The sequence below is a fragment of the Sphaeramia orbicularis genome, chromosome 6 (genome assembly GCF_902148855.1).
Source record: "Sphaeramia orbicularis chromosome 6, fSphaOr1.1, whole genome shotgun sequence".
In the NCBI taxonomy this organism is placed as follows: domain Eukaryota; kingdom Metazoa; phylum Chordata; class Actinopteri; order Kurtiformes; family Apogonidae; genus Sphaeramia; species Sphaeramia orbicularis.
This window is the reverse complement of record NC_043962.1, coordinates 33,550,149-33,574,470: the sequence shown is the minus strand read 5'-3', so window position 1 is coordinate 33,574,470 and position 24,322 is coordinate 33,550,149. Positions and strand designations below refer to the sequence as shown.

The following is a 24,322-nucleotide window of genomic DNA, read 5'->3' as shown; positions in this document are numbered from 1 at the left end:
TAACTACATATCACTCCACTGCCAATGGTGTCAGTAATAACAAAGGTTTTCTAAAATGTTGTACATAGAAGCTTTAGTAATCTTTTTCCATTAAGTTTCCTGCAATATACATTATAATAGTTCAATAATATAGATCAGGGGTGTCAAACTCATTTTAGTTCGGGGGCTATATTCAGCTAAATTTGATCTGAAGTGGGCCGAACCAGTAAAATAATAACATAATAATATATAAATAATGCCAACTCCAAACTTTTCTCTATGTTTTAGAGCGAAAAAAGTAAATTTACATTATGAAAAGGTTTACATCTACAAACTATCCTTTCAAACAATGTGATTAACATGAACAAACTGAAAAAAATAAGTGTAATTTTAACAATATTCTGCCTCAGTTTATCATTTACACATGTGCATTATAACTTACAGATCACAGTGGATGTACAAACACACAAAACATTTAATAACAGGCAGAATTTGGTTTAATTTGTACTTACTTCTCTTAAGACATTTCAGGTTGTTCGTATTTTTGTTCAGGTTATTCACATTTTTTGCGAAATTGTACTTTGTTTTAGTGCAAATACATGAAAATATTTACATTTACAAAGCAAAAACTTTGGAGTTGTCATTATTTATCTGTTGTTATGATCATATTTTACTGAATCCTGCCCACTTGAGATTGAGTTGGTCTGAATGTGGAACCTGAACTAAAAGGATTGTTAATATCTTTAGTGTAACTTTTGCATTTCACAAATTCATCCCAAGGGCTGGACTTGACCCTTTGGCGGGCCGGATTTGGCCCCCGGGCCGCATGTTTGACACCTGTGATATAAATATACTGTTGATGATTGTGTTAATCGTTAAATTACAATTGCTCACACAAGCACAACAGTTGGTGTCATCTACTGTCTAATATATCAACAATATGTGGAATACTACAAAATAACATTTTTCTATTTTCAACGCAGGAAAAACAAAAACTGCAGATGCAAAGGCTTGCTGGTGTAAGAAGCTGCACCATTTTCTATGTCTGCACAGAAAAAAGATTTGCACTTCAGAAGGTTTTTCCAAAAAAATCTCTTGTTAGCATGATATACAGTTTGTTTTGCAAAATAAACTATAAACTAATATTAGCATGTTCAGTTGCAGTTTACTTGTGATGATTAGCATTAGCATAATTAGCTTTAGAAGTAAAAATTGATACTAAAAAAGAGTTTCACTATTCAAATGACCTACTGATCAGTTCTGGAGAAACTTAAGTTAAAAAAAATCAGCTGTGGTTAAAGTTCCAATTTTGGCAGATTTGACTGTTTGTACATGGTTATATTTATAGAAAACACCCTCTAGTCCAAATGTGCATGTTCAACCATCACAACAGCAGATTTCCTGAACAGGACCCTGACTGTGGAGCTGCTCAGTGCTGGATCAGTCCCTAAAATGTAAAAATGTAAACTGTGTACATACAGCAGACGTCTGAGCCTGACAGAGACTCATGTGTTTACAGATACTCACACTTTGCGAGTCTTCTGTCTACAGACGAGTAGAGCAGTGACGCCCACCATCACGGCGATGAGGAACATACCGGCGCTGATGCCCTCGATCACACCAGTCAGAGGTTCTGGAGTAGCAAAGAAACGTTTACACAACCATCCAGGACTGTAGATTTCTGTTATTTTCATTCATACATCACATACTATCTCATTCTTTATTTTCCCCACTCTTCTTTTCCCTACCTGATTTATCCTTAAACTTTATTTTTATCCTTTTAGAGCCTTTCCATTCTCTGTAAAACACTTGGTTATTAACAAGGAAAAGAAGCAGAGTTCATGTTGATTTACTCACCAGCCTCCGTGACCACAGGAAGTGACATATATGTATCGGTGTACAGAGGCGAACTGGCAATGACACCATTTTTCTCCTCATCAAAGAGCTGAGTGAACGCTCGAATACTCAGCCTGAAAGACAAAACACAGAGCATGAACATTTGTACCTTTACTTCAGTAATTTCTTCAGTTTTCTTGTGTTTCTTTTATTAATCTTTTGTTATCATGTATTAATTACAATACTATTATTTAATAGATTCTTTGCTAAAAAAATGATTTAGTTTTCAATAAACGTCTATGAAACCTATAAGAATGTTGTAATTGTTCTTCAATGTACCATGAGGAAAGCAAGTCTTGCAAAACAAAACTTTTGGCCACGACTGTAGACATTAAAGATGGGTCACACTTGACAAAAATGTGACAAGTGAATCCATTTTCTAATTTAAAGTAGCGGAAGAATTTTTGGAAGCATTTATAAATGTTAAGTTATGTGCAATGAAAAGAGAAGTAAGAGATACAACAAGACAAAAATTATATAAAAGATCAAACAAGTTATAAAAGACAAAACCAGAGAAAAACAATGTAGTAAGACTAAAAATATGAAATAATGTAGAAAATGCCACAGGATGAAAATGATGTAACGGTAACAGACCTAACAAGATGCAAAAAAAGAGTAAAAGTGAAACATAAAAGATGCCTTTCATACACACTGTTTTGACAGTAGAAGAGTCAGTAAAACTGTAATCATTATGTTAAATACGTCGTATGCTGCAACTTTGTAAATATTGTTGGAATGTACCTCTGCGTTTTATGATCTCTGATCAGTCCCTCCAGGATTTCGCGAGATTTTTTTTTTTGATTGTTGTGGCCTAAAATGCAGATTTTGCAGCAGCTTTTCCAAAAAATTGCGGTGAAAGTTGCAATGATTTGAGGCTTCTTTTATTAAAGTCACAGGAACATGGGCATTTGCAAATTACCTAGAACAGTCTTTTTTGAGTTTTTAGCCTTAAAAAGCACCAGGAAGCAATGATTTTGAAACAAAGACAGCTTTTTTTTCATTCATTCATTTATTTGTTTTGAGCAGCCAATGAGAGCGGAGCGTCACAGAACACCAGCCAATCAGAGCGGAGCATCACAGAACGTCAGCCAATAAGAGCGCTGCGTCACAGAATGCCAGCCAATGAGGGCGCAACGTCACAGAAAATCAACCAATCAGAACGCAGCGTCATGGAATGTCAGCCAATGAGAGCGCAGCGTCACGGAACGTCAGCCAAGGAGAGCGCAGCGTCACAGAACGTCAGCCAATCAGAGCGTAATGTCACAGAACGTCAGCCAATGAGAGTGGAGCGTCACAGAACGTCAGCCAATCAGAGCATAGCGTCACAGAACGCCAGCCAATGAGAACGCAGCGTCACAGAACGTCAGCCAATGAGAGCACGGCATCACAGAACACCAGCCAATGAGAGCACAGTGTCATAGAACACCAGCCAATCAGAGCGCAGCGTCACAGAACGCCAGCCAATGAGAGTGGAGTGTCACAGAACGTCAGCCAATGAGAGCGCAGCGTCACAGAACGTCAGCCAGTCAGAGCGAAGTTTCACAGAACGTCAACCAATCAGAGCGCAGCGTCACAGAACGCCAGCCAATGAGAGCGCAGCGTCACAGAACGTCAGCCAATGAGAGCGCAGCGTCACAGAACGCCAGCCAATGAGAGTGGAGCGTCACAGAACACCAGCCAATGAGAGTGCGGTGTCACAGAATGCCAGCCAATCAGAGCGCAGCGTCACAGAACACCAGCCAATGAGAGCGCAGCGTCACAGAACGTCAGCCAATGAGAGCGCAGCATCACAGAACGCCAGCCAATGAGAGCACAGTGTCACAGAACGTCAGCTAATGAGAATGTAGCGTCACAGAACGTTAGCCAATGAGAGCGCAGCGTCACAGAACATCAGCCAGTCAGAGCGAAGTTTCACAGAACGTCAACCAATCAGAGCGCAGCGTCACAGAACGCCAGCCAATGAGAGCACAGAATCACAGAACATCAGCCAATGAGAGCACAGAATCACAGAACGCCAGCCAATGAGAGCGCAGCATCACAGAACGCCAGCCAATGAGAGCACAGTGTCACAGAACGTCAGCTAATGAGAATGTAGCGTCACAGAACGTTAGCCAATGAGAGCGCAGCGTCACAGAACGTCAGCCAGAGCGAAGTTTCACAGAACGTCAACCAATCAGAGCGCAGCGTCACAGAACACCAGCCAATGAGAGCACAGAATCACAGAACATCAGCCAATGAGAGCACAGAATCACAGAACATCAGCCAATGAGAGCACAGAATCACAGAACGCCAGCCAATGAGAGCATAGGGTCACACAACCTTAGAGCCTGATCCTTAGTTTTTCTCTTTCCTGTTGTGCTGTTACACAGTTATAGCAAACATTTTTTGTAATAAATAACTTATATATACAAATGCAATGTAGAACAACATCACTTTCATCCAAATACATGCAGTACGTTATAAGAGTTCACATAACCATTGTTCAACTTATGATTCATTTCAACTTTAATGTGGTATAAAAGTGTTAGTAGGTGATATAGGGATGTCAGTTGTTTTTTGTTTAACACACCCAAGTTTGATCGAACATCTTATCATTTGTATTACCTAACAAAATACTTTTAAATATCTAACTAGAAGCACTCGGAGAGCGCAGACCTCCGCCAAGGCTGATCAGTGGCCCCCCCCGTGGGCCCCCCCACCCCCGATCACCACCAAAATTTAATCATTTCTTCCTTATCCCATTTCCAACAAACCCTGAAAATTTCATCCAAATCTGTCCATACCTTTTTGAGTTATGTTGAACACTAACGGACAGACAAACAAACAGACAAACAAACAAACCCTGGCAAAAACATAACCTCCTTGGCGGAGGTAACTATGAAAACACCAAATGAACAGAAGGGTCATGACAAAACAGGCAGGGAAAGCAGAAACACACAGTCAGATGTGTTGCTGACATGAGGGATATTACATGATGGTGAGAGAACAAATAGAAGGTGAATAGTAATATATAAAGATTTTATCAATTCCCTAGTTTGTACCTCTTTAACTCCTCAACACTCAACAAGACAAGTCGATTCCATAAAGTGTACAATGAAGCCCAAGTACACACCTGTGTTTCCTCAGGTTTCCCTCAGTTATTACCTCCGCCAAGGAGGTTACGTTTTTGCCAGGGTTTGTTTGTCTGTTTGTTTGTCTGTCCGTTAGTGTGCAACGTAACTCAAAAAGTTATGGACAGATTTGGATGAAATTTTCAGGGTTTGTTGGAAATGGGATAAGGAAGAAATGATTAAATTTTGGTGGTGATCGGGGGTGGGGGGGCCCACGGGGGGGGCCACTGATCAGCCTTGGCGGAGGTCTGCGCTCTCCGAGTGCTTCTAGTTAGATATTTAAAAGTATTTTGTTAGGTAATACAAATGATAAGATGTTCGATCAAACTTGGGTGTGTTAAACAAAAAACAACTGACATCCCTATATCACCTACTAACACTTTTATACCACATTAAAGTTGAAATGAATCATAAGTTGAACAATGGTTATGTGAACTCTTATAACGTACTGCGTGTATTTGGATGAAAGTGATGTTGTTCTACATTGCATTTGTATATATAAGTTATTTATTACAAAAAATGTTTGCTATAACTGTGTAACAGCACAACAGGAAAGAGAAAAACTAAGGATCAGGCTCTAAGGTTGTGTGACCCTATGCTCTCATTGGCTGGCGTTCTGTGATTCTGTGCTCTCATTGGCTGATCTGCGCTCTCCGAGTGCTTCTAGTTTGTGAATACTTTTAGTTGGACTTCTCATACTTCACATGTTGAAACTGGCAACGAAGATCAGTCATTATTATATTATGTGCCAGTCATTATTATACAATAAACCCTGAAAGGATAATTCAGGACCCTGATACGAATGAAAACACAAAAAATATTGATATTATATATTAAGATTGAAAATATTTTGTTGAGTTGAAAAATATTTTATTTCTGCTGAAGGTAAAAAACAGACAAACAATCCATTAGATTCTTCATTCATTGTTGATGTGAAGAAAGAAGTAACATAGATACAACACCATGTAACACAGGGTCATGGATCTTTATTACCTATATGCAGTTTTGGGTTTCAGAGGTCCGTCACAGAACAGGTCCAGGTTCCTCCGGTTCTCGGTGTCCAGGTCTCTGTTGGTCCGGTCACAGGAGCCTCCCAGGACATCCATGCCTGTTCCCACGCTGATCTCAAAGCTCTTGGAGCTGCTGTCCGGGCCTTCAATGCAGTGACTGGGGAAGTAGCTAGTCTGGTAGGACTTTATGGAGCTGTTAGATTTGTAGTCCAGGTAAGAAGGCAGAGGGTGCTGCTGGTCCGGTTGGACATTTTCTACATCTTTAAGAGCCAAAAAAATCAGATTGTCATTTTTTACTTAAAGTTAGAATGGTTTAATACTTACTTTTTTTCATATATTGAACGTGTGCTTTTCACTTTAACTTGAAGTAGATTTGTGTACCTCTATTTCAGTGCAAAATGTTTGTACTTTTACTTTTCTACCTTTACTTTTCAGCAATAAACATTTCTTTGTCCTTTTACACTGAAATAAATAATTGTAAAGCTCAAATCAGCGTTCCGTACCAGCTGACTCAGTCACCACCACAGTGAAGAACTTGACCGCTCCGTTGACGTCGCTGAACCAGCTGCAGTTGAACTTAAACAAAATGGAGGACTTGGTGACCTCTGTGGTCCTGTCACTGACCCGGGTAGTGAGTGGAGGAACTGGTGGACCTGGAAGAATGAGGTTTGGATCAGAAGGAGAAGACAAAGAGCTGAAAGGCAGCAACCGAGCAGAGATTATGTCGAATTTTATAGTGAACTTATTCTGTAAATATCCATAATTTCTCTAAACCACTGTGTTGTTATTGTGCGGTAACTTGAGGCTCTTCTCAATTCGTAATTTTAACTCCGCGATTCCTTAAAGTGAACCAGTACTGGTCATGCTTACGATATTAATTGTGCTTTGTGTATCACGCAAATTCAGTAAAAAAAGAAAAAAAACAGCATAAATGCTGTACACTTTTTATTACGTCAATTTTGCGCAGGGACAGAACTTATGGGAGCAGCCACTGCCGCTGTAAGTGATGTACCTGTTGTTGATTCTGGTATGAGTAAACAAGCAGTACGAGTATGAGTAAACAAGCTGCAGTCCGTGAGCAAGATTGAGTGGAAAGCACGTGTTTGCACTTTAGCTTTGTACTCCACCATTATCTTAGGGTTGTGACCCAGCACTGGCTGATAATGTGTCATCTTAGACCGGTGTCAGCTGTACGGGGTCAGTGACCAGTCCATCTCAGCCCAGGTAATTGAATAATACAACGTTACTTCATCACTATCAGTGCTGGTACAGCCCATGAAGGAGGCAACAGGTCACTGATCATGCCTGACTGACGGAGCAGTGACTTAGCACTCATGTGTTCTTGACACATTCACACTGTCTGGTTACCCTCGGCCACACTGGCCTCAGGGTATTGTCATCAGTTGGTAGTCCATCTGTCCAAAAACTTTGGCAGGCACTGATAAGTCAGGCCACTGGGTGGCAGTAGTGTGCCTGATAAGTCAGGCTGAGGGTTTTCAATTGTGCGCATCTTATATTTTTGTGCTGAATTCATATTTACTGCTCAGGTTTCATTTCTTTATTTTGGCTGCTTACATTATTATTTAAATGCAGCACAACAATAGTACTTTAGCATCAACTAAAAATACTACAATGAACTCTTCCGTGCTTTAGTGTATTTCAATCTGAAATCTATTAGCATCATTTAAGACGTAATGTGAACAGCTAAATCTGATCAGGGTATCAGAATTGTGAATTGAACCCAGACGTCTTGTTTATTCTTATTTATCACTCACGGTCGATCATGGTGACCACGCTGTCCTTCGCTGCCTCACTGGTCATCCTGTCCGAGATGACTTTGACCGACACGGTGTAGCGCTTGTGAGGCTCCAGCTGCGTGATCAGGTAGTAGTTGGAGTCACGTCTGGTGCGTCGGGAGTACACCAGGATCTGGGAGTCCTCATGGAGACACTCAATGGTGTAGGAGTCATAGTCAGACTCTGGCGGACCCCAGGAGCAGGAGATAGAGGTGGAGCTCTGAGGGCGGCAGTGGAGGCTGTGGACTCGTTCTGGCTCTACAGAAGGAAAATAAAAAAAATAAATAAATACATTTCCTTACTGACCAGATAAAATAACAACAAGTAACAACAGGTTTTCAGTGTTTGTGGGTAAAAACACCTGCTTTCCAAAATTTGATGAGGTTGTAAATTGTTGACTACTTTAAAACACTTGGTGTTATTTATGGTAAATTGTGCTTTACTTGAAAGTTATTTACCTGAGAAGGATGTTCTGTTGTGTGAGTCATCTGTATATACATTTGTCTTATGTCCATGTATCAAAAAACATAGGAATGAATAAATAAAATATGGAAAATATGAATGAATGAAGGAAAATATAGGAAGAATGTGGGAGCGAATTAGGCAAAATAGAAACAACTTAATAAAAAACTAGAAATGCACTCCGAGAGCACAGACCTCCACCAAGGCAGATCAGTCCCCTCCCCCATCACCACCAAAATTTAATCATTTTAATTTAAGAAAAATAAGTGGAATTTTAACAATATTGTGCCTGTTACTAAATGTTTTATGGCTTTCTAGATCTACTGTGATCTGTAAGTTGTAAAGCATATGTGTAAATGAGAAGCTGAGGCATAATATTGTCAAAATTGCACATTTACTTTTTGCACGAAAACAAAGAAAAAAAATTTGTAGTTATCATTTATAGATTATTTTGCTATTATGTTACTGGTCTGACCCACTTGAGATCACACTGGGCTGTATGTGGCCCCTGAACTAAAATGACAACTCTGACTATTAACACTGAATTTTCAGTGTAATTTTTGCACCTCACAAATTCATCCTGTGGGCCACAGCGAACCCTTTTTACCCACGGGCCACATGTTTGGCGCCCCTGAAATAAAATGTGTCAACAAACTTTGCATCTATTATTTTAGTTTTTGTATAAGGCCAATTATTTGTCATTTTTAGTAAACTCAAGTTCAGTTTAATTCCATTTCCTATGTCTGCCTTCACAGTTTGCTTCAGCTTTATCTAGTTGGCTTTATCTTCTCTTGCTTTGCTGCCACCTACTGGTGCGGATGCTCTTGTGAATGGGTTGACTGTAGGTCGGTGCAGCTCCGGTGTCTGTGGCTCCGCTGACGGTCCGGATGCTGAAGCTGTACAGCCTCCCAGGATGCATCCCTCTCAGGATGCGGCTGCCGGAGGTGCGACTGTGGTACGGGTTGATGACCGACAGCTGGTCCCGAGGCGTCCACTGCAGGTCAAAGTCATCATAGTCGGAGCCAATGGGGCTGCTCCACGTGATCTCCAGGGAGGTGTTGGTCACCCCGCCGAACAAGAAGGAGGTTGGAGGCTTGGGTGCTGAGGTGAAAAATAAATGTATTGTAAATTAATTGCAGATGAATCAGAAATTTCACTTTTTCATTTTTCTGATTTGATATCAGTTGTTGGATTAGAATAGATATTGACAACAGGTCAGTCAGACGAAACAAAAAAATCAGATAATGGTATCCTGTATTTGGTTTAATTTGGATAAAACCATCAATACCTATTGTTGAAAACTTTCTGAAAGGATTTAGATACTTGTGATCCATTAAAAAAAATGCTGGATTCTGACACAAAATTTATTTTTAGGGGTATATTTATTTTTCAATTTATATTATGCACTTGATTACATTAACTTTCTTAACATTCAACTACATACAGACCTAAGTCTTCCATTACAGCAACTTAACCCTTCAAACAACTGTCAATATCAAACAAAAACAATATATTCCATTGTACATCCCTTTAATTATAACAATAATCATTAGAGATAAACCAGTCAAGTGGTTTCTGACACATGCAGTACTTTTGCATGAACCCATAAAGACCCAGTGTTACTTTTGTGACAGTTCCCAAATGATTTTTTCTCTATATTTAACTTTTCTGAAATGATTTATCACCATTTATTGTAATGTTATCTTCTATGTTTAGCATTTTTTTGTGTGAAAAACTGGTATTTATCTATATTTAATTTACTGATCATGTAGATGTTCATAAAACCTCAGATTAAAATTGAGGGTTATTAAATCGAAAATATAGAAAACTGAAGAAAAAGGAACTTTTAAATCAAAAATCTATCATTAACTGAACATAAACCATGTGTGTCCCTCCACTGTCACTGATCCAACTCCATGGGTTTTACTGGTGAATCAATGTTGTAGAATATGACGGTGTTTCAACGTTTACTACAGAGCCTCTGAACGTCCAAATGGGTCATATCTGATGACCATGAAAAGATGACAAACTGCATTTTATACCAATTATTTACATGTATTGATAGGATTAGTGGATCAACAGGTATTGAACAGTTTAGATCAGTAGATGCTTTTGGTCAGCAGTGGATGTTTGGGTCTTTATGGGTTAACAGTCAATTGTTTATTGCTTTATTAATTTATTTTCTGTCTATCATTCTACGTGTTCTTTAACTGTCTGGCAGCCTACATTGAGATATGTATTCTCATACAGAACACGTTCGTATCTGGATTAGGATGATTTAGTCCAGTGCTCTTTTGAAAAACCACCACCAGATGAATGATCTGATCCTGAACAGCCACATGTGTAGATCTCACTAAATTCCAGACCCATCCAGTCTCACCTGTCCTTCCAAATGTGCTGGCGCTGTTGGCGAGTTCTCCACTGCGGCTCAACACCACAGCCTGGTAAAGCCGCCCAGGAACCAACTTAGAAAAGACAAACTCTGTGACCTCTGACCCCAGCTGCTCCTCAGCCTGTTGCGAGCCATCAGGGTTGTAGAGAGTTAACAGGAAGTCGCTCAGATCTCCGCCACCACGAGCCCAGGTGAACTTCAGAGACTCAGACTGGTTTCCACTCTGAGCCTTCAGAGACATCACAGCTGCTGGAACTGAGGGAAGAGGAGCAGTTTTATTTTATATTATCTGAACATATCATCGCTTGGTCTTTTTTTGTCATAAAACTATTCTATTGGTCAGTCTTCACATTTGTCTGACGACGGTGGAAACATTTAACCGATGAAAAGTGTTGAAAACGGCTCGTGACTACATCTCTTAACACCATTCATTTATTTACAACACACATCGTTTTTCCAGTATCCTGAAAAATGACCGTTTTGAACAAAGAGGTTTCTGGCAGATAGCGACAATATGCTGATCTCTTGTCTGTGTCATTATTAAAGATTGCTTTATAGATATAACTATGAAACACTTTACTTTTACTAGTTTATTTGGTAAAAGAGTGAATAAATCACAACCAAACAAACTAGCAGTCACACTATGATTGTAAACATTAGTATTGGTCCAAAGATGCATGTTATTTCATTGCAGTTTTTTTCAAAAAGATACACAAAAGGGTCATCAAAAGATATAACATACTTCAAGATATGGTCACAGTCCAAGGGTCAGGAAAACAGAAATTACAATCTGCCTATCAATTTGTTAAGAGTATAATTCAGAAAGTGTATTTAATGTTTATTGTGCAGTAAAATGGTCCCTGTCAGTGTTTTACTAACATATATAAAGATTATGGATTAATTCTAGTGTTATATTAATATCTACAGTGTATTTCACTGCATGTTTAACCTTTTATCAGGCAAGTGACTATTTTTGGTCATTTCACCATGCATTACAAGATAGTGACAGCAACAGTTACTGTTAGGACAGTGAGTCAACAATCTCAGGTCCAATGTGGTCTACAGGGTCTGTAAGGTCCACCTCTGCATGAATAGTGAGTGTACCTGCTTTGTTAGGTACCATGAAGTAATGGTACTAATGTAAGGAATCATGTTCAAAGGGATAATGTGGATGTGGACAGGGGTCTGGATCAGCACTTAGGTTGTTTTAATGCTCTAAAAGTGATGTTCTAATGTTCTAAAATAAATGTTCCTTTCACCTTACATGTGTTGTTCTTGTTTTTTTTTGCCACTTATGGATAAGGACCCAAAAATGGTAACTTCATTAATCTTGATTTTTTTACATAACAATAAAAAAGTTTGTAAAATGTCCTTCGATAACACACTTAAGATGAAATTTTTTACTTCAGAGTATTTCTATGAGTGCCCTACAAAGGGTTAAGGTTGAACAACTTCATAGCCTGATGATTTTCTCTGCAGCATTTCATCAAATTCTATATAATCATCACATTTTTATAGCAACTGATAAGGAACACATAGCCCATTAGTTTATCATATATTTAAGTTGAACATATTTGGACATTTGGAGACTTTGTTTAATCTGAAAAGGAGCGAAGGCTGGAAAAAAAAGTACAATATTTACATCTGACTGTGGTGAAGTATTAGTGTAGAGCTGCATAAAATTGAAATAAAGTTAATGTACTTCAAATCTGTAAAAATACTGAGAGTTATGTTCCACCAAAGATCAACTAATTTCAGAATTATGACGGTGTCTTTCAGAAAATGGTTTTCTCTCGTCCTCACCAGTTCGAGCCCAGACAGATGTGTCATTGGTCTGCTCGCCGCTGCGTGTCAGTAATACCATTTTGTACAGAGCTCCAGGTCTGAGACCCTGGAAGGAGCACTGCTGGGAGCTGGGCTGACCACGGCGACGCTCCTGCAGAGTCTCATCAGCCTTGTACAGGAACATTTCATAGGCCTCAAACTCGCCCTCTGGTGGTGACCAGTGGAAGGACAGGCTGGTGGTGGCATTGGTTTTGATGGACAGATCAGTGACAGCCGCTGGACCTGAAAGAACGAGAAAAGAAAACCTCTGTGATATTTTATCAACCCAAGTTAAAATACCTCTGAAAAAAAAAAAAATAGTATCAGTTGCTTAATACTGTATTTACTGGAAAATATATCGAAGTTTATAGTTACTGCCAAATTTTGTTCTTCTCATTAGTGGAAAAAGTTCTGTGGGGATGAGGATTTGGTTTTAATCCCAACATTTTTATTAATTTGGTCCCATAATCATTGTTTGACTCACTCTATTGTAAATTTGGGAAAACTGCTTCTGTTTATTTTATGCTGCACCCACTTGGAATGCTTTACAATATGCATGTAAACTGAACACAGTCACAACTATTAGCAATACACTTGCATTAAGTTTACTTCATAGTCCATGATGGTAATGATGATTCAAACAGAAGCTTGATATCAATTCTTCTTCTTCTTCTTTTTTTTTTTTTAATTTTGCTGATCTTCAGAAAATTTGGTAAAAAAAAAAATTGTGATGCACTGTTATACAACTGACTAGAAGTCTGTTTGAAGGTTGTTTCCACAATAAATTTTATGCATATTTATTCTACTTATTCTATTATTGGGGGCATGCTTTAAGTATATTTTAAGTATTAAGTATATTCCCAAGGTAGAAACAGTGAATGACAATGTAAAATCTAAATAATTTCTACCCAAGTGATCTCCATAAACGGTGTTGTCTATCCATATGTGATCCTCTTATCTACATGTCTGTTGCTTTACATTTCATAAATGTCCATGTGTATATTCCTTATCCAGTTTAAGTAAAACACATGCGTTCTCTTACGTGTACGGGCTTCAGCGCTGACCCCCTGGCTGAGAACGCCTCCACTTGTGGTCTGGACCAGGATGCGGTACTTCTTTCCCGGGATGAGGTTGTTGAATCTGTGTTGAGTATGTCCAGAGGGCTGTGAGGAATTGACCACCAGGCTGCCTCTGTCGTCCAACAGCTGCAGACTGTAACCATCGGCAACGCCCAGCGCCTCCTGCCAACTCACCTGCAGGCTACAGGTCGTGTGGAGGTTACTGACCTGCAGACCTGTCACTTTTGAGGGGACTGAGGAAGGAGAAAAGAAAAACATGGAGGTGACAGTCAGGTTTCCATGACAGGAGGCAGAAAATACAAAACAGGTTAAAAAAAAAAAAAAAGCAAACAGACAAAACTTCCTGTATTACCTATGATAGCCACTAGATGTCTTTAAAAAAAGATCTCTACAAAAAAAAATTAGATATTCAGTGCTGGCAGACCCTTGACCTCTTGGATAAGGGGTACACAAGGACCATATGGAAAAGCATAATGATTATGTTTTTACATTTGAATCCTTTCCTATCAGTGTTGTAGGCCAGTCTTACATTGTCCAGCTGCAAAAATGTCTGACACTGGATCAACCAAAATGTGAATCATATGCTACATCAGGGCCTGATGCCTTTTTTCTATCAAACAAAATGTCCATTTGTTAGTTGTTCAGTCTGTTTCTAAGTAAAACTACACCAGCACAGTTTTTGAATGAATCACTTTTGTATTTTGGAATTTAACAATGTTCCAAGGTTTTGAAAATCCCTTATAGAAATATTAAAGAGTCAACTGTTTTCTTTAATGTAGTTGTATAATTTCATAAATGTACCTAACATTGTATCATTGTAATGGTAACTAAAGTATCAAATAATATTAAATAGGGTACTGCTGAATAGCCACCTTGTGACAAAATCTATAGGGTTTTATATATTTTATCATATGTATCCAAAATGGCTTATCAGATTGGCTAATTAGATCCCATCCACCACACTCATTAATTATATACAGTGTCTAATGCCAACCTGAAACAACACACTAAATGTTGATAGACAGTAGAGTACTACAGTATAATAACAGTGAATTATCATCTCAGTCACATAAACCTAGGGCACATGTGGCTCTGACCTGTGCGTCCACTGGCTGTGCTGTTGTTCATCAGTTCTCCGCTGATGGACTGCACCGTGACGCTGTACAGCTGTCCAGGCTGCAGAGAGCCGAAGCCCACCTGGTTCTGGTGCTTGGGGATGGGTCGGACGTCCAGCTGGCGATTCAGTCTAAACAGAAACACAGAGTAGCTGTCCACGTCGCCCTGACCCGGCGTCCAGCTCACCTTCAGACTGCTGCTGTCGCCGTTGTTGCTCACATGGATGTTTTTCACTTTACTGGGGACTAAACAGGAAAGACAGACTTTTAACCCTATCAGCATGTTTAATGTTTTAATTTGAATTTTGTATTGAAGAAGGTTTTCATCATGTGAAGAGTTAATCTTTGCTACAGAAATGGGAGCCACCAGTTCCAGTTCATCGCTCTAAATAGAAAACTGAAGTTTGGGAGAAAAGGTTAAAAATCTGACATGTGTTTACTATGTAGGCATAGGTACCATTTTGTAAAATTTGCAGAGGTGAACTGACAACCCATATTAATCATAAAAGCACATGTTTATCATAAGAACTAAACAAATTCAGGCAGTTTGAAGGCTATAAGAAAAATATAGGCCTAATTATTAAGAGCTATACAGTTAGCTAAGATACTAGCTGCTTAGATATATTGCTTTAGACTTTTCTAAAGTGGAATAAAGTTCTTTGTTTTGTGGTTGTTGTCATATTTACACTGTGCTTTGTGTGGCCATACATACTTTTATAGCTTGATAAAATGTCATTATTTCATCATTTCATCATTACTGGATTGAAAAATTGTAATACCCAGTGAATCTTAGCAGCTGCTGCTATGTTAATGAAGATAGCCAGTGGAACAAAATCTGTTTTTAAATACATACATTTTTACTGTAATGTTCGTAGTTAACCTTTATATATCTGCGTATTTTGTATACCTTGACAAAGTTATATTGTCTTCATTTCCTCTTATGCTGGGCAGCTTAAGTCATAGCATCTTTTATGTTTTACAGTTGTGCATTTGCATGTCTGATGTTGAACAGTCCTTTTTTACAAGTGGCTTATGTTGCTGTTATTTTAAGATCTAGATGTAAAAGATTCTAATTTCAGCTGAATTTCATCTGGTCAAATGAATTTAAAAAATGGAGTAAATATTTCCATCCAAGCCCTGAAGACCTAAATAAACAGAAACTTTAAACATCCACATTAGCTTCTCCTACTTCAGTATCATCCTCATCGTAGTGTTTCTGACCTGTGCGGCCTTCGATGAACTGAGCCCGCTGGTTGGGGCCGCTGAAGGTGGAAACCAGGATCTTATAAAGCCGCCCGGGGGTGAGGGAGGACAGGACAAACTCGCCCTCTCCGCTGCCCAGAGTGTTCGGCGGGAACACCTTCATGTCGTTGAAGAGCAGCTGCACCTCATAGTGGTCCACGTCACCCGGAGCCGCCGTCCACGACACCCGCAAGTCCTCAGTACCCTGTCCAGACAGAGTCAGGGACTGGACCACCGCCGGTACTGGAACACAGATTTATTCACAGGGAGCATGTAAAATTAATAAGAATGAGCCAATAGTAAAAATAAAATACAATGAGAAATGATAAAGAAAAGCAGATCTCATAGTGAATTAAAAGTGAAGGAATAAAATGTGTTTTAATGCAGGATTTTAAAACAGATAGTGTTACATTTTCATGTTCAGTCCAGAACATTCAAAAAGCTGGACCTGGATACTGGTTGGTCTGACCACAGTCCACGTTACCACTGACAGATGCTCCATTACAGATGCATTAGAGTCTGAAACAGTGATGATGACTTTGACACAGTTAACATAAGACTTCATTTTGACTCAGTAAAGGTGAACTGGCTTTTGTGGATATAACTCCTTATCGTAGTGTTAACACACAGAGCCCACGTGCTGTTATCAGCTCATCCTTTTATTTCATGTGGTTCTCTCATGGTCTTCAGCTTAGGTTTAAACGCTTGTTCTCGAAATACATTCAGACTCTTCTACACCATAAAGGCTGAAATATCCAATTCTCTTACTGTCTTTTTTTTTTGAGGAACATTCTTTTTAATCAATAATTTTATCCCACATTTGTTTAGAATTTGCAATCCTTCTCCTGTCTTTTCTCCTGAAGGACTAGACCTTTCCTGCATCACTTGTTTTTTACTGTTTTAACTCATTATTAATCCTAAACTTTTCTTGAATATGTTGCAAACAGATGTATTTACAAATGGAATAATTTTGACCAGACAAAGCATGAAGTATGTTATGTTGATACTGTCAACAATGAATTACATTTCAGAGCAACTTTTAATATCATTGCTTTCTTTTTTCATATCGTCACTGTCAGGCGGAAACCTCTTATGACCAAAACAGTTATTTTTCAGGAAACTGGAAAAATGATGTATATTTAAAATAAATGAATGGAGTTAAGAGATGTAGTCACACGCCATTTTCAACACTTTCTATTGATAACAAAACTAAATTCTGTTCACTTTTAACATGTCATGCCTTGGATGTGTTTCATTATCTTGCTGAAACATTCAGTTTTCAGTGACTTAAGAGTGATTGTTAATCTAATATATCATAATTGCATGGGTTGTCCGAAAACATTTTTCTACCACTGTGCAAGATAACTTAAACTCTATATTTGTTTACAAAATGTAACCCATAGCTCCCTGAAAAATTCTGTGTAATATTATGAAGCGGCCTGTTCTAATATTTTTCTTTGTTTTTTGATGCAAACTGAAAAATCAATAAAAATAAAGTATAATAATAATAATAATAATAACAATAATAGATTAGATTAATATAGCGATATTCTATGAACACATACTCAAAGCGCATACAATGGATCCATTATTCATTCACTCACACATTCATACACCAGTGTGAGTAGCAGCACTGGAGGCAAGGAGGATGAAGTGTCTTGCCCAAGGACACATCATATATAATAATAAAGGTTGACTTACATGTCATGCCGTCGGTGGAGGCGCTGGTTTCGTAGTTTCCACTCCAGGTGCTCACCAGCACCGTGTAGAGCCGACCCGGCACCAGCTCATTGAACACACACTCATTCTGTGTCTTTGGCACCGTCTTGTTCTGGAGGAACATGTTGTTGTGTTTGATGAACACCTGGTAGAAGTCAAAATCTCCAGCTGCGTGGCTCCAGTACACCTTCAGGTAGTTGTCTCGGGCAGCATGGGTCGCTGTGAGAATCTGGACCTTAGACGGTTCTGAGAAAAGACAGCAAATACACAAGTCCAAGCCATGTTTTTCTCTTTCTTTACATATTTTTATGACTCAGGTTTTGTTCAGGTTTTATATTTCTCTTCAAAAATCAACTCACGTGTTCGTTCCTGGACAATAGTGTGGTTTTCATAAATGCCGCTGCGAGATGTGATGGAGATGTTATAGAGGCGCCCAGACACCAGGGAGTTGAAAACACACTCTGGGCTGGATTTGGAAACGGCCAGAGTGTGGACTGTCTTCTCTCTGTCCCTCAGGACAACCAGGTAGCTGTCGACATCACCGGGCACTGGACGCCACGAGACGCTGAGGAAGTCCATACGACCGTTGTTACTGACAGTAACCTCACCGACTGCAGCCGGGACTGATGGAAGAGAAAGACGGAAACAGGCAAAGTTAGAAACATAAAAATATACACATACGAGGAAAAAACACTGAAAATAAAGGCTCAGTGAAAAAATCATTTTAATGTTTTAAAAATATTATGACTATGAAAACAAAAGAAAATGGTTTCAACATTTGCAGATTATTTTCTTGGCTTCAGAGAGAAAACAAAAAATAAAACATCAAATCAGTGTTTTTTCTTCTGCTTATCATGTATTTGTATTGTAGTATTAAATATTTTAGAATGGCTGTAATATCACAGGCACTGAATCCTCCTAATATCATATTGTGAGTTATTCTATAGATCCATCCCCTAATAATCTAGATGCATAAAGTATCTACACAAGCTCATATACAGACTTTCTTTGGTTCTTCTTCTGTTGTTAGTTTTGTATATTTTAATAGACAAAAAAGTAGCATTTCACCTAAACCCTCAGCTATACCCATGGAAAAAAGTCAAGTAATAGTCTTAACATTTTAATAAACAATTACTTATTTAAAGGAGTATATGTCATGCACAATGTTATACATGTTTTGTTTGATGTTTAAAGCCCTTGGTGACTTGGAGGATATTCATCTAAATATTTTCCAGCAGCAGTAAAGTCTTCATGCTGGAATTCGACAATAATATGGTGGAACCTCATCCTCTTCCCTCCTGACGGGAAGTCTTTGATAGACAGACCTTGACTTTCTGTTTTTTCTTTACTTGTTGTGTAGTCGACACTTCCTGCAAATTCCAGGCAAATTCCTGGTGCATCAGATAAGGGACCGTTTTCAATAATATCCTCCTGTTAGTTTGACATCCACAGAGCTGTTTATGAGTCCTCATGTCGCTGGTGACCTGCATTAGTGAGAGGCAACAGGACCTCTATTGTCTCAGAAAACACAAAGCAATGATATCACATTATTGCTGGTATTATATGATGTTACGTAACTGTGTGTAAAATTCAACAGACATTACATAAATAAACAAGCTGGATTTAACCACTGTGCAACTGCCAAGTCTGCAGCTAAATTTAACAACTGAGTCCATGCACAACCACCTTACATCCAGACAGTCGAATGTTGAAAACGTGGCGTTGGTGGTGCTTCCTTTGACTTAAGTGTCTATGAAAGGTGGAGCTTGGCATCTCTTAGAAAGATCTGAGCACCTTATTTTTTATTTTTTTCCCCTCAAACAGTGATTTGAGAAAATTTGGTTTGTGTGAAAAATATTGACATAGTTCTACTTCTGACGTGCATTTATAATTTGTAATCATTTATTAGTAATTGTTGCTATAATGACCCCTCGGTGAGAACTGTTCGTTACTCGAAGTCCCTTATTTTCTTTGCAATGACTCTCCTAATCAGACTGACAATACCCATTTCAACCCTCCAGAGTTCAGAGTCAAAATTAATATTGATTTAATAGCATTGAATTATAGCTTGCTTCATTTGATTTAAGTTGTTGACAACAATACAATGCTTCTTCAACATATATAAAGTAATAAACATAAATTAAAATACAACTTAAACACAATGATGCTGCGGATCAGTACACAAGGAAACTTCCTCTATATGGACTTCCTTAAATCATGATTAACCTCTAGACTAAAGGAATATGAATAATCCTTGATACATGTCTTTACTTCATGAGGAATTGTTCTTAAATGCTCATGATTTCCTTAAATATATGGAGAATCTAAGCATTTCAATGATATGTAGCATGTCTATATTGGCAGAGATAATATGTTTATGATTTGATGAACATGTTAGTACAATACAAATTAGATTAGTTATTGATTTATTTGATTTACATTGTTTAATTTATTGTTTTTTTATTGCTTTTAGTGCTTTTTTCTAAAATCTGTGCTCTCACATTTGAATTTTATCTGTTAATAAACTGTCTATTGGATTAGGAGGCTATAAATGAATTGCCTTTAAGGGAACTATTATTGATGTATAATTCATGCATGACAGTGAATAATTACCAATTCAGTTTAATAGAGAGAAGGATACCAGCATATATGCAATTCATAAACCTCCTTAAAATGTCAAAAAAGAAAAACAACCTTTTCTCATGCAAAAACCACTGTAAAATAAAACAGAAAGAAAACTCATCAAGCAAAGCATCTCCCTGTTTTTTCTCTAAACCTTCATGGTGATGAAAGAGCAGTTATCATCTGTTTTATAATGACAAATAAAAAGGCTATATCACACTTCCTGTATATGCTATATCTACCATTTCTGACAATAAAATAATTAAGTTAGTATCATTAGTATTGCTAGTAAATGTTTGAGATTTTCATATTATAATATTATTCATTAGTTTTTGATCTGGAAGTTTTATCCTCAAAGAAAAAAATGTGTTCTAGCTTTTGATTCACTAATCCTATCAACACATGTAAAGGAAACAATTCTTTCACCAAAATATGAATAACCTGAGCAAATATGAACAACATGAAATATCTTAAGAGAAGTCAGTGTAATTTTAACAATATTCTTCCTGTTACTAAATGTTTTGTGTATCTGTAGATCCACTGTGATCTGTAAGTTGTAACATACTGTAGATGTGTAAATGATAAACTGAGGAATATTATTGAAAATGCACTTTTTCTTAGGACGTTTCAGGTTGTTCATGTTATTTAGATTTTTAAGAAAACTTTGTAGTTGTAAAGATTTTCATAATGTAATTTTACTTTTTTCACTGTTATTATTTTACTGGTCTGGCCCATTTGAGATCATATTGGGCTAAAAGTGGCCCCAGAACTAAAATGAGCTTCACATCCCTGATATAGACTGTATTGTTACTTATTCTTCCTCATACTCAGGTAGGTTTGCTCAGACTGTATTCATGTTGATGTGTTTAAGTCCAACATAAATGTCTCTGACAGAACATTCAAATATTTGTGTTTCCTACCGGTGCGCCCTTCTGCGACCGTCTGCCTGGAGGTGTGTCCAGCTCTGACGGTGGTTAAAACCACCCGGTAAAGAGCGCCAGGTCTCAGAGAGTGGAAGCTGAGGCTGCTGGTGTTTGCCGCTACACTCTCATTTTTGATGACGCTGCTGTCGTGGACCAGTAGGACCTGATAGGAGTCCACGTCACCGGTGGCTGGTTCCCACTGGGTCTGAAGGCTGTCAGTGCCGCCGCCGTTGGAAACCTGCAGCTTAGTGACCTGAGCCGGAGCTGAAAAGGATAAAGATATTTGGAAAGTGATTTCATTTTTTATAGAATCTAAATACTTCTTCCACTACTGCTGAGTTGAAAGCACTTTATTAAATCTGAGTATTAATACATAATTTAAAAGAAAAGCCTCCAAAGACTCTGCATTTACACAAACGCTGAATAAACTGGATTTTCTACCATTCCTCATTCATAAAGATCTACTCAGCTCCTTCATTTGTAATGCTCCTCTTTAACCCTTTCATGCATGACAACACCGCAGTAGACAGATATTCAGTCTTCAATTAAAGCTACATTATTTGCAGTAATGACTCTAACTCTTAATTATGCCATTGTGTTTTCTAATATTTCTTGGGCTCACTTTACTGTAAATGCTGCTGTGACACTTGAATTTCCCCACTGTGGGATAAATAAAGTCAGAACTTTACTTGATATATTGTTTAATGAACTCAAAACATGTGATTGCAAAGAAATTCTTTAATAATCTGCAGTTTAGGCAGTAGTTTGTTCAGTTTAATCCTAATGTTTTTTGTCATTTTGTCTCAGTGACTGAAGTTTCCCAGAATATAATCACTGAGGACAGTTATATTTTACTCTGAAATTATATGTTTTCTTAAATTAGTGATCCTGTTTCTGGACAGAGCTTTATGGATGTGTTTATGCATAAAAAAAACTACATGTTAAACTGTTGATGCATCGAATCCACTAACATGAATAGCAGTGTAGAAATCCATAAGTCTATGTTTTATGTCAAAAATGTCACTAGTTTATTAATAATTCATGCATGAAAGGATTAATATTGAGATGTTAATATTGTGTTTTTTGTCCATACTTCTTTCTAGTCCGGAAGCTGTGCTATTTAGGTTTTTGGTCGTATGCTTTGGATTTTCAATCAAGTGACAGTAATATGAAAATGCTAAATCGGAGACTTACTGGTCCATCCTGTCACTGAGACAGAGTTGGTCAAGTTGCCGCTGTTGGTCGTCACGGTGATAGTGTACAGGCGTCCTGGGGTGAGGGTGTTGAAGGCGCACTCTTTGGCCTCCCACGGGAGTTTCCTCTGAGCCACTACAGAGTCCCCCTGTCTGACGACCACGGTGAAGCCCTCCCATTCGCCAACGGGCCGATTCCACACGACACTCATCACGGTTTCATCACTGTGACGGAGGAGCAGCTGCTGAACGGGTCGAGGGGCTGGTGGGCAGGAGATCAAGGCTGAGGATCAGGTATTCATGATCTAATATGATAACTCCAGCTGTGGATTATTCTGTTCAGTCCAGTTAGTTTATGTGACTGTTACTGTTAATATACAAACTATATTAAAGAGTTCACTTTTCAAATTTTCTGTTGTCAGAAATGGTAAATGGAGTATTTATAAAGCATATAATTCAGCTTTTACTTCTAATTATCCCTATTAATATGAATATGATTAATACTCATGAGAAAACAAGTAGCAACAAAAAAGTAACAAAGTACAAATACTTATATACTACACTTACTTTATGTCGGTATATATTTTCTGATGACTTATTACTTTTGCTCCCTAGCACAAATATCTTTACTTCAAACTTATATATATATAGACAGAACAGGTAAGCTTCAAATGTCATATTACTGAAATAGACTGAGTTTTATTGCTCTTTCAATGAAATGGTAAAAATATAAGAATAAGCTTCTGTTTTATCCCTGAGTCATGTAACTCATTTATTTTCAATATGCTTTATGATGATATGCTGCCTTATTCTAAGCAATTTTTGCTATTTATTATTCTCAGAGTTGAGATATGAATTCTCAAAATCAGTCAAATCATGAACATATAAAAATGTGTCCTATTGTAAGCTTTTTTTTCATACTTGAAAATGTTAATTTAAGTGTAAATTCTTAAAGTAAGCAAAATCTTTAAATCAGCGTTATGAGGAAAACAGAACAATCATTTAAAGTAAACATATCTTACATAAAAGTGTCTATTTATGTTTTAAAGTTTTAAAGCGGTTATATTTATATACTAGTTTCAAGAATGCTATCCATGCAAATCTCTTATTTCTAGTCGGGTTATTTTTGCAGCGCACAGAAACAGCCAGCATACTTTACTTTATTTTACAACTCAAATATCTATATTCCTACATAGGTAAAGAATGTATTTTTTGCTCTCTTTCATGTTGCAAATCTGAACAACCCTTGATATCAAACACAAAAACATGTAGATTGAAAAAAAAAAACAACTGACTAACCCAGTCGTCCTTGGCACTGTGCTTTGTTACCCAGAATGCCGCTGTGCACCGTCACCTCTGCCCTGTACAGTCGACCGGGGATGAGGCCGAAGGTGGACACTGGAATGAAGTGCTGTCTGACTATTTTACTGATGGTCTCATTCACCACAAGAGCAGAACTATTCCACAGTTGAACACTGTACTTCTCCCAGTCACCTCTAGGGGGCGACCAGGTGAGCGTCAACCCTCTGCCACCTTTGACCTCCGACATGGAGAGGCCGGACACAGGCTCAGGGACTGAAACATAAAAAGAAAAACTATTTCACACATGCAATTTTTCAAAACTATCTGGCAGTTTAACAATTAAAATCAACCTTTATACCCCCTTGAATATTTTTGAACATTTTTCTCAACTTTTTTTTTTTTTGATTTGGTAATAATTTTACAGCTTGTGGCATGAATTTTCCAATATCTTTTAATCTTACATGTTGTTTATACTCTATTGATGTATTCTGCACCCTCTGTACACCTTCATAGCAAAAATGTACATGCAAAAAGAAACTATTAAAATCCTCATACATCAATATTATTTATTTCTTTTCTTTATTTTCACTACTAAACCATCATAATTCATAATTTGAATAATTAAACTGGCATTTAAAGGGGTGAAATCATGAAAATA

At 37.9% G+C, this 24,322-nt stretch overlaps 1 protein-coding gene across 4 annotated transcripts in view; it reads right to left on the bottom strand.

The window, feature by feature from the left end:
• LOC115420793 (receptor-type tyrosine-protein phosphatase beta-like) overlaps positions 1-24,322 on the bottom strand; it is a 77,543-nt gene that overhangs the window by 13,062 nt on the left and 40,159 nt on the right. For 3 of the 4 annotated variants that reach the window (XM_030136321.1, XM_030136323.1, XM_030136324.1), the window contains 16 exons: positions 23,662-23,937; positions 22,364-22,624; positions 21,167-21,433; positions 17,984-18,247; positions 17,607-17,870; positions 15,885-16,148; positions 14,646-14,909; positions 13,512-13,781; positions 12,449-12,712; positions 10,634-10,900; positions 9,064-9,354; positions 7,771-8,049; positions 6,499-6,648; positions 5,979-6,255; positions 1,837-1,949; positions 1,507-1,612 (listed from right to left, as the gene is read on the bottom strand). In XM_030136321.1, the coding sequence (XP_029992181.1) occupies positions 1,507-1,612; positions 1,837-1,949; positions 5,979-6,255; positions 6,499-6,648; positions 7,771-8,049; positions 9,064-9,354; positions 10,634-10,900; positions 12,449-12,712; positions 13,512-13,781; positions 14,646-14,909; positions 15,885-16,148; positions 17,607-17,870; positions 17,984-18,247; positions 21,167-21,433; positions 22,364-22,624; positions 23,662-23,937 (3,877 nt within the window). Of the gene's footprint in view, positions 1-1,506; positions 1,613-1,727; positions 1,950-5,978; positions 6,256-6,498; positions 6,649-7,770; positions 8,050-9,063; positions 9,355-10,633; positions 10,901-12,448; positions 12,713-13,511; positions 13,782-14,645; positions 14,910-15,884; positions 16,149-17,606; positions 17,871-17,983; positions 18,248-21,166; positions 21,434-22,363; positions 22,625-23,661; positions 23,938-24,322 lie in introns of all 4 variants that reach the window. The other variant, XR_003935599.1, reaches the window with a different exon arrangement.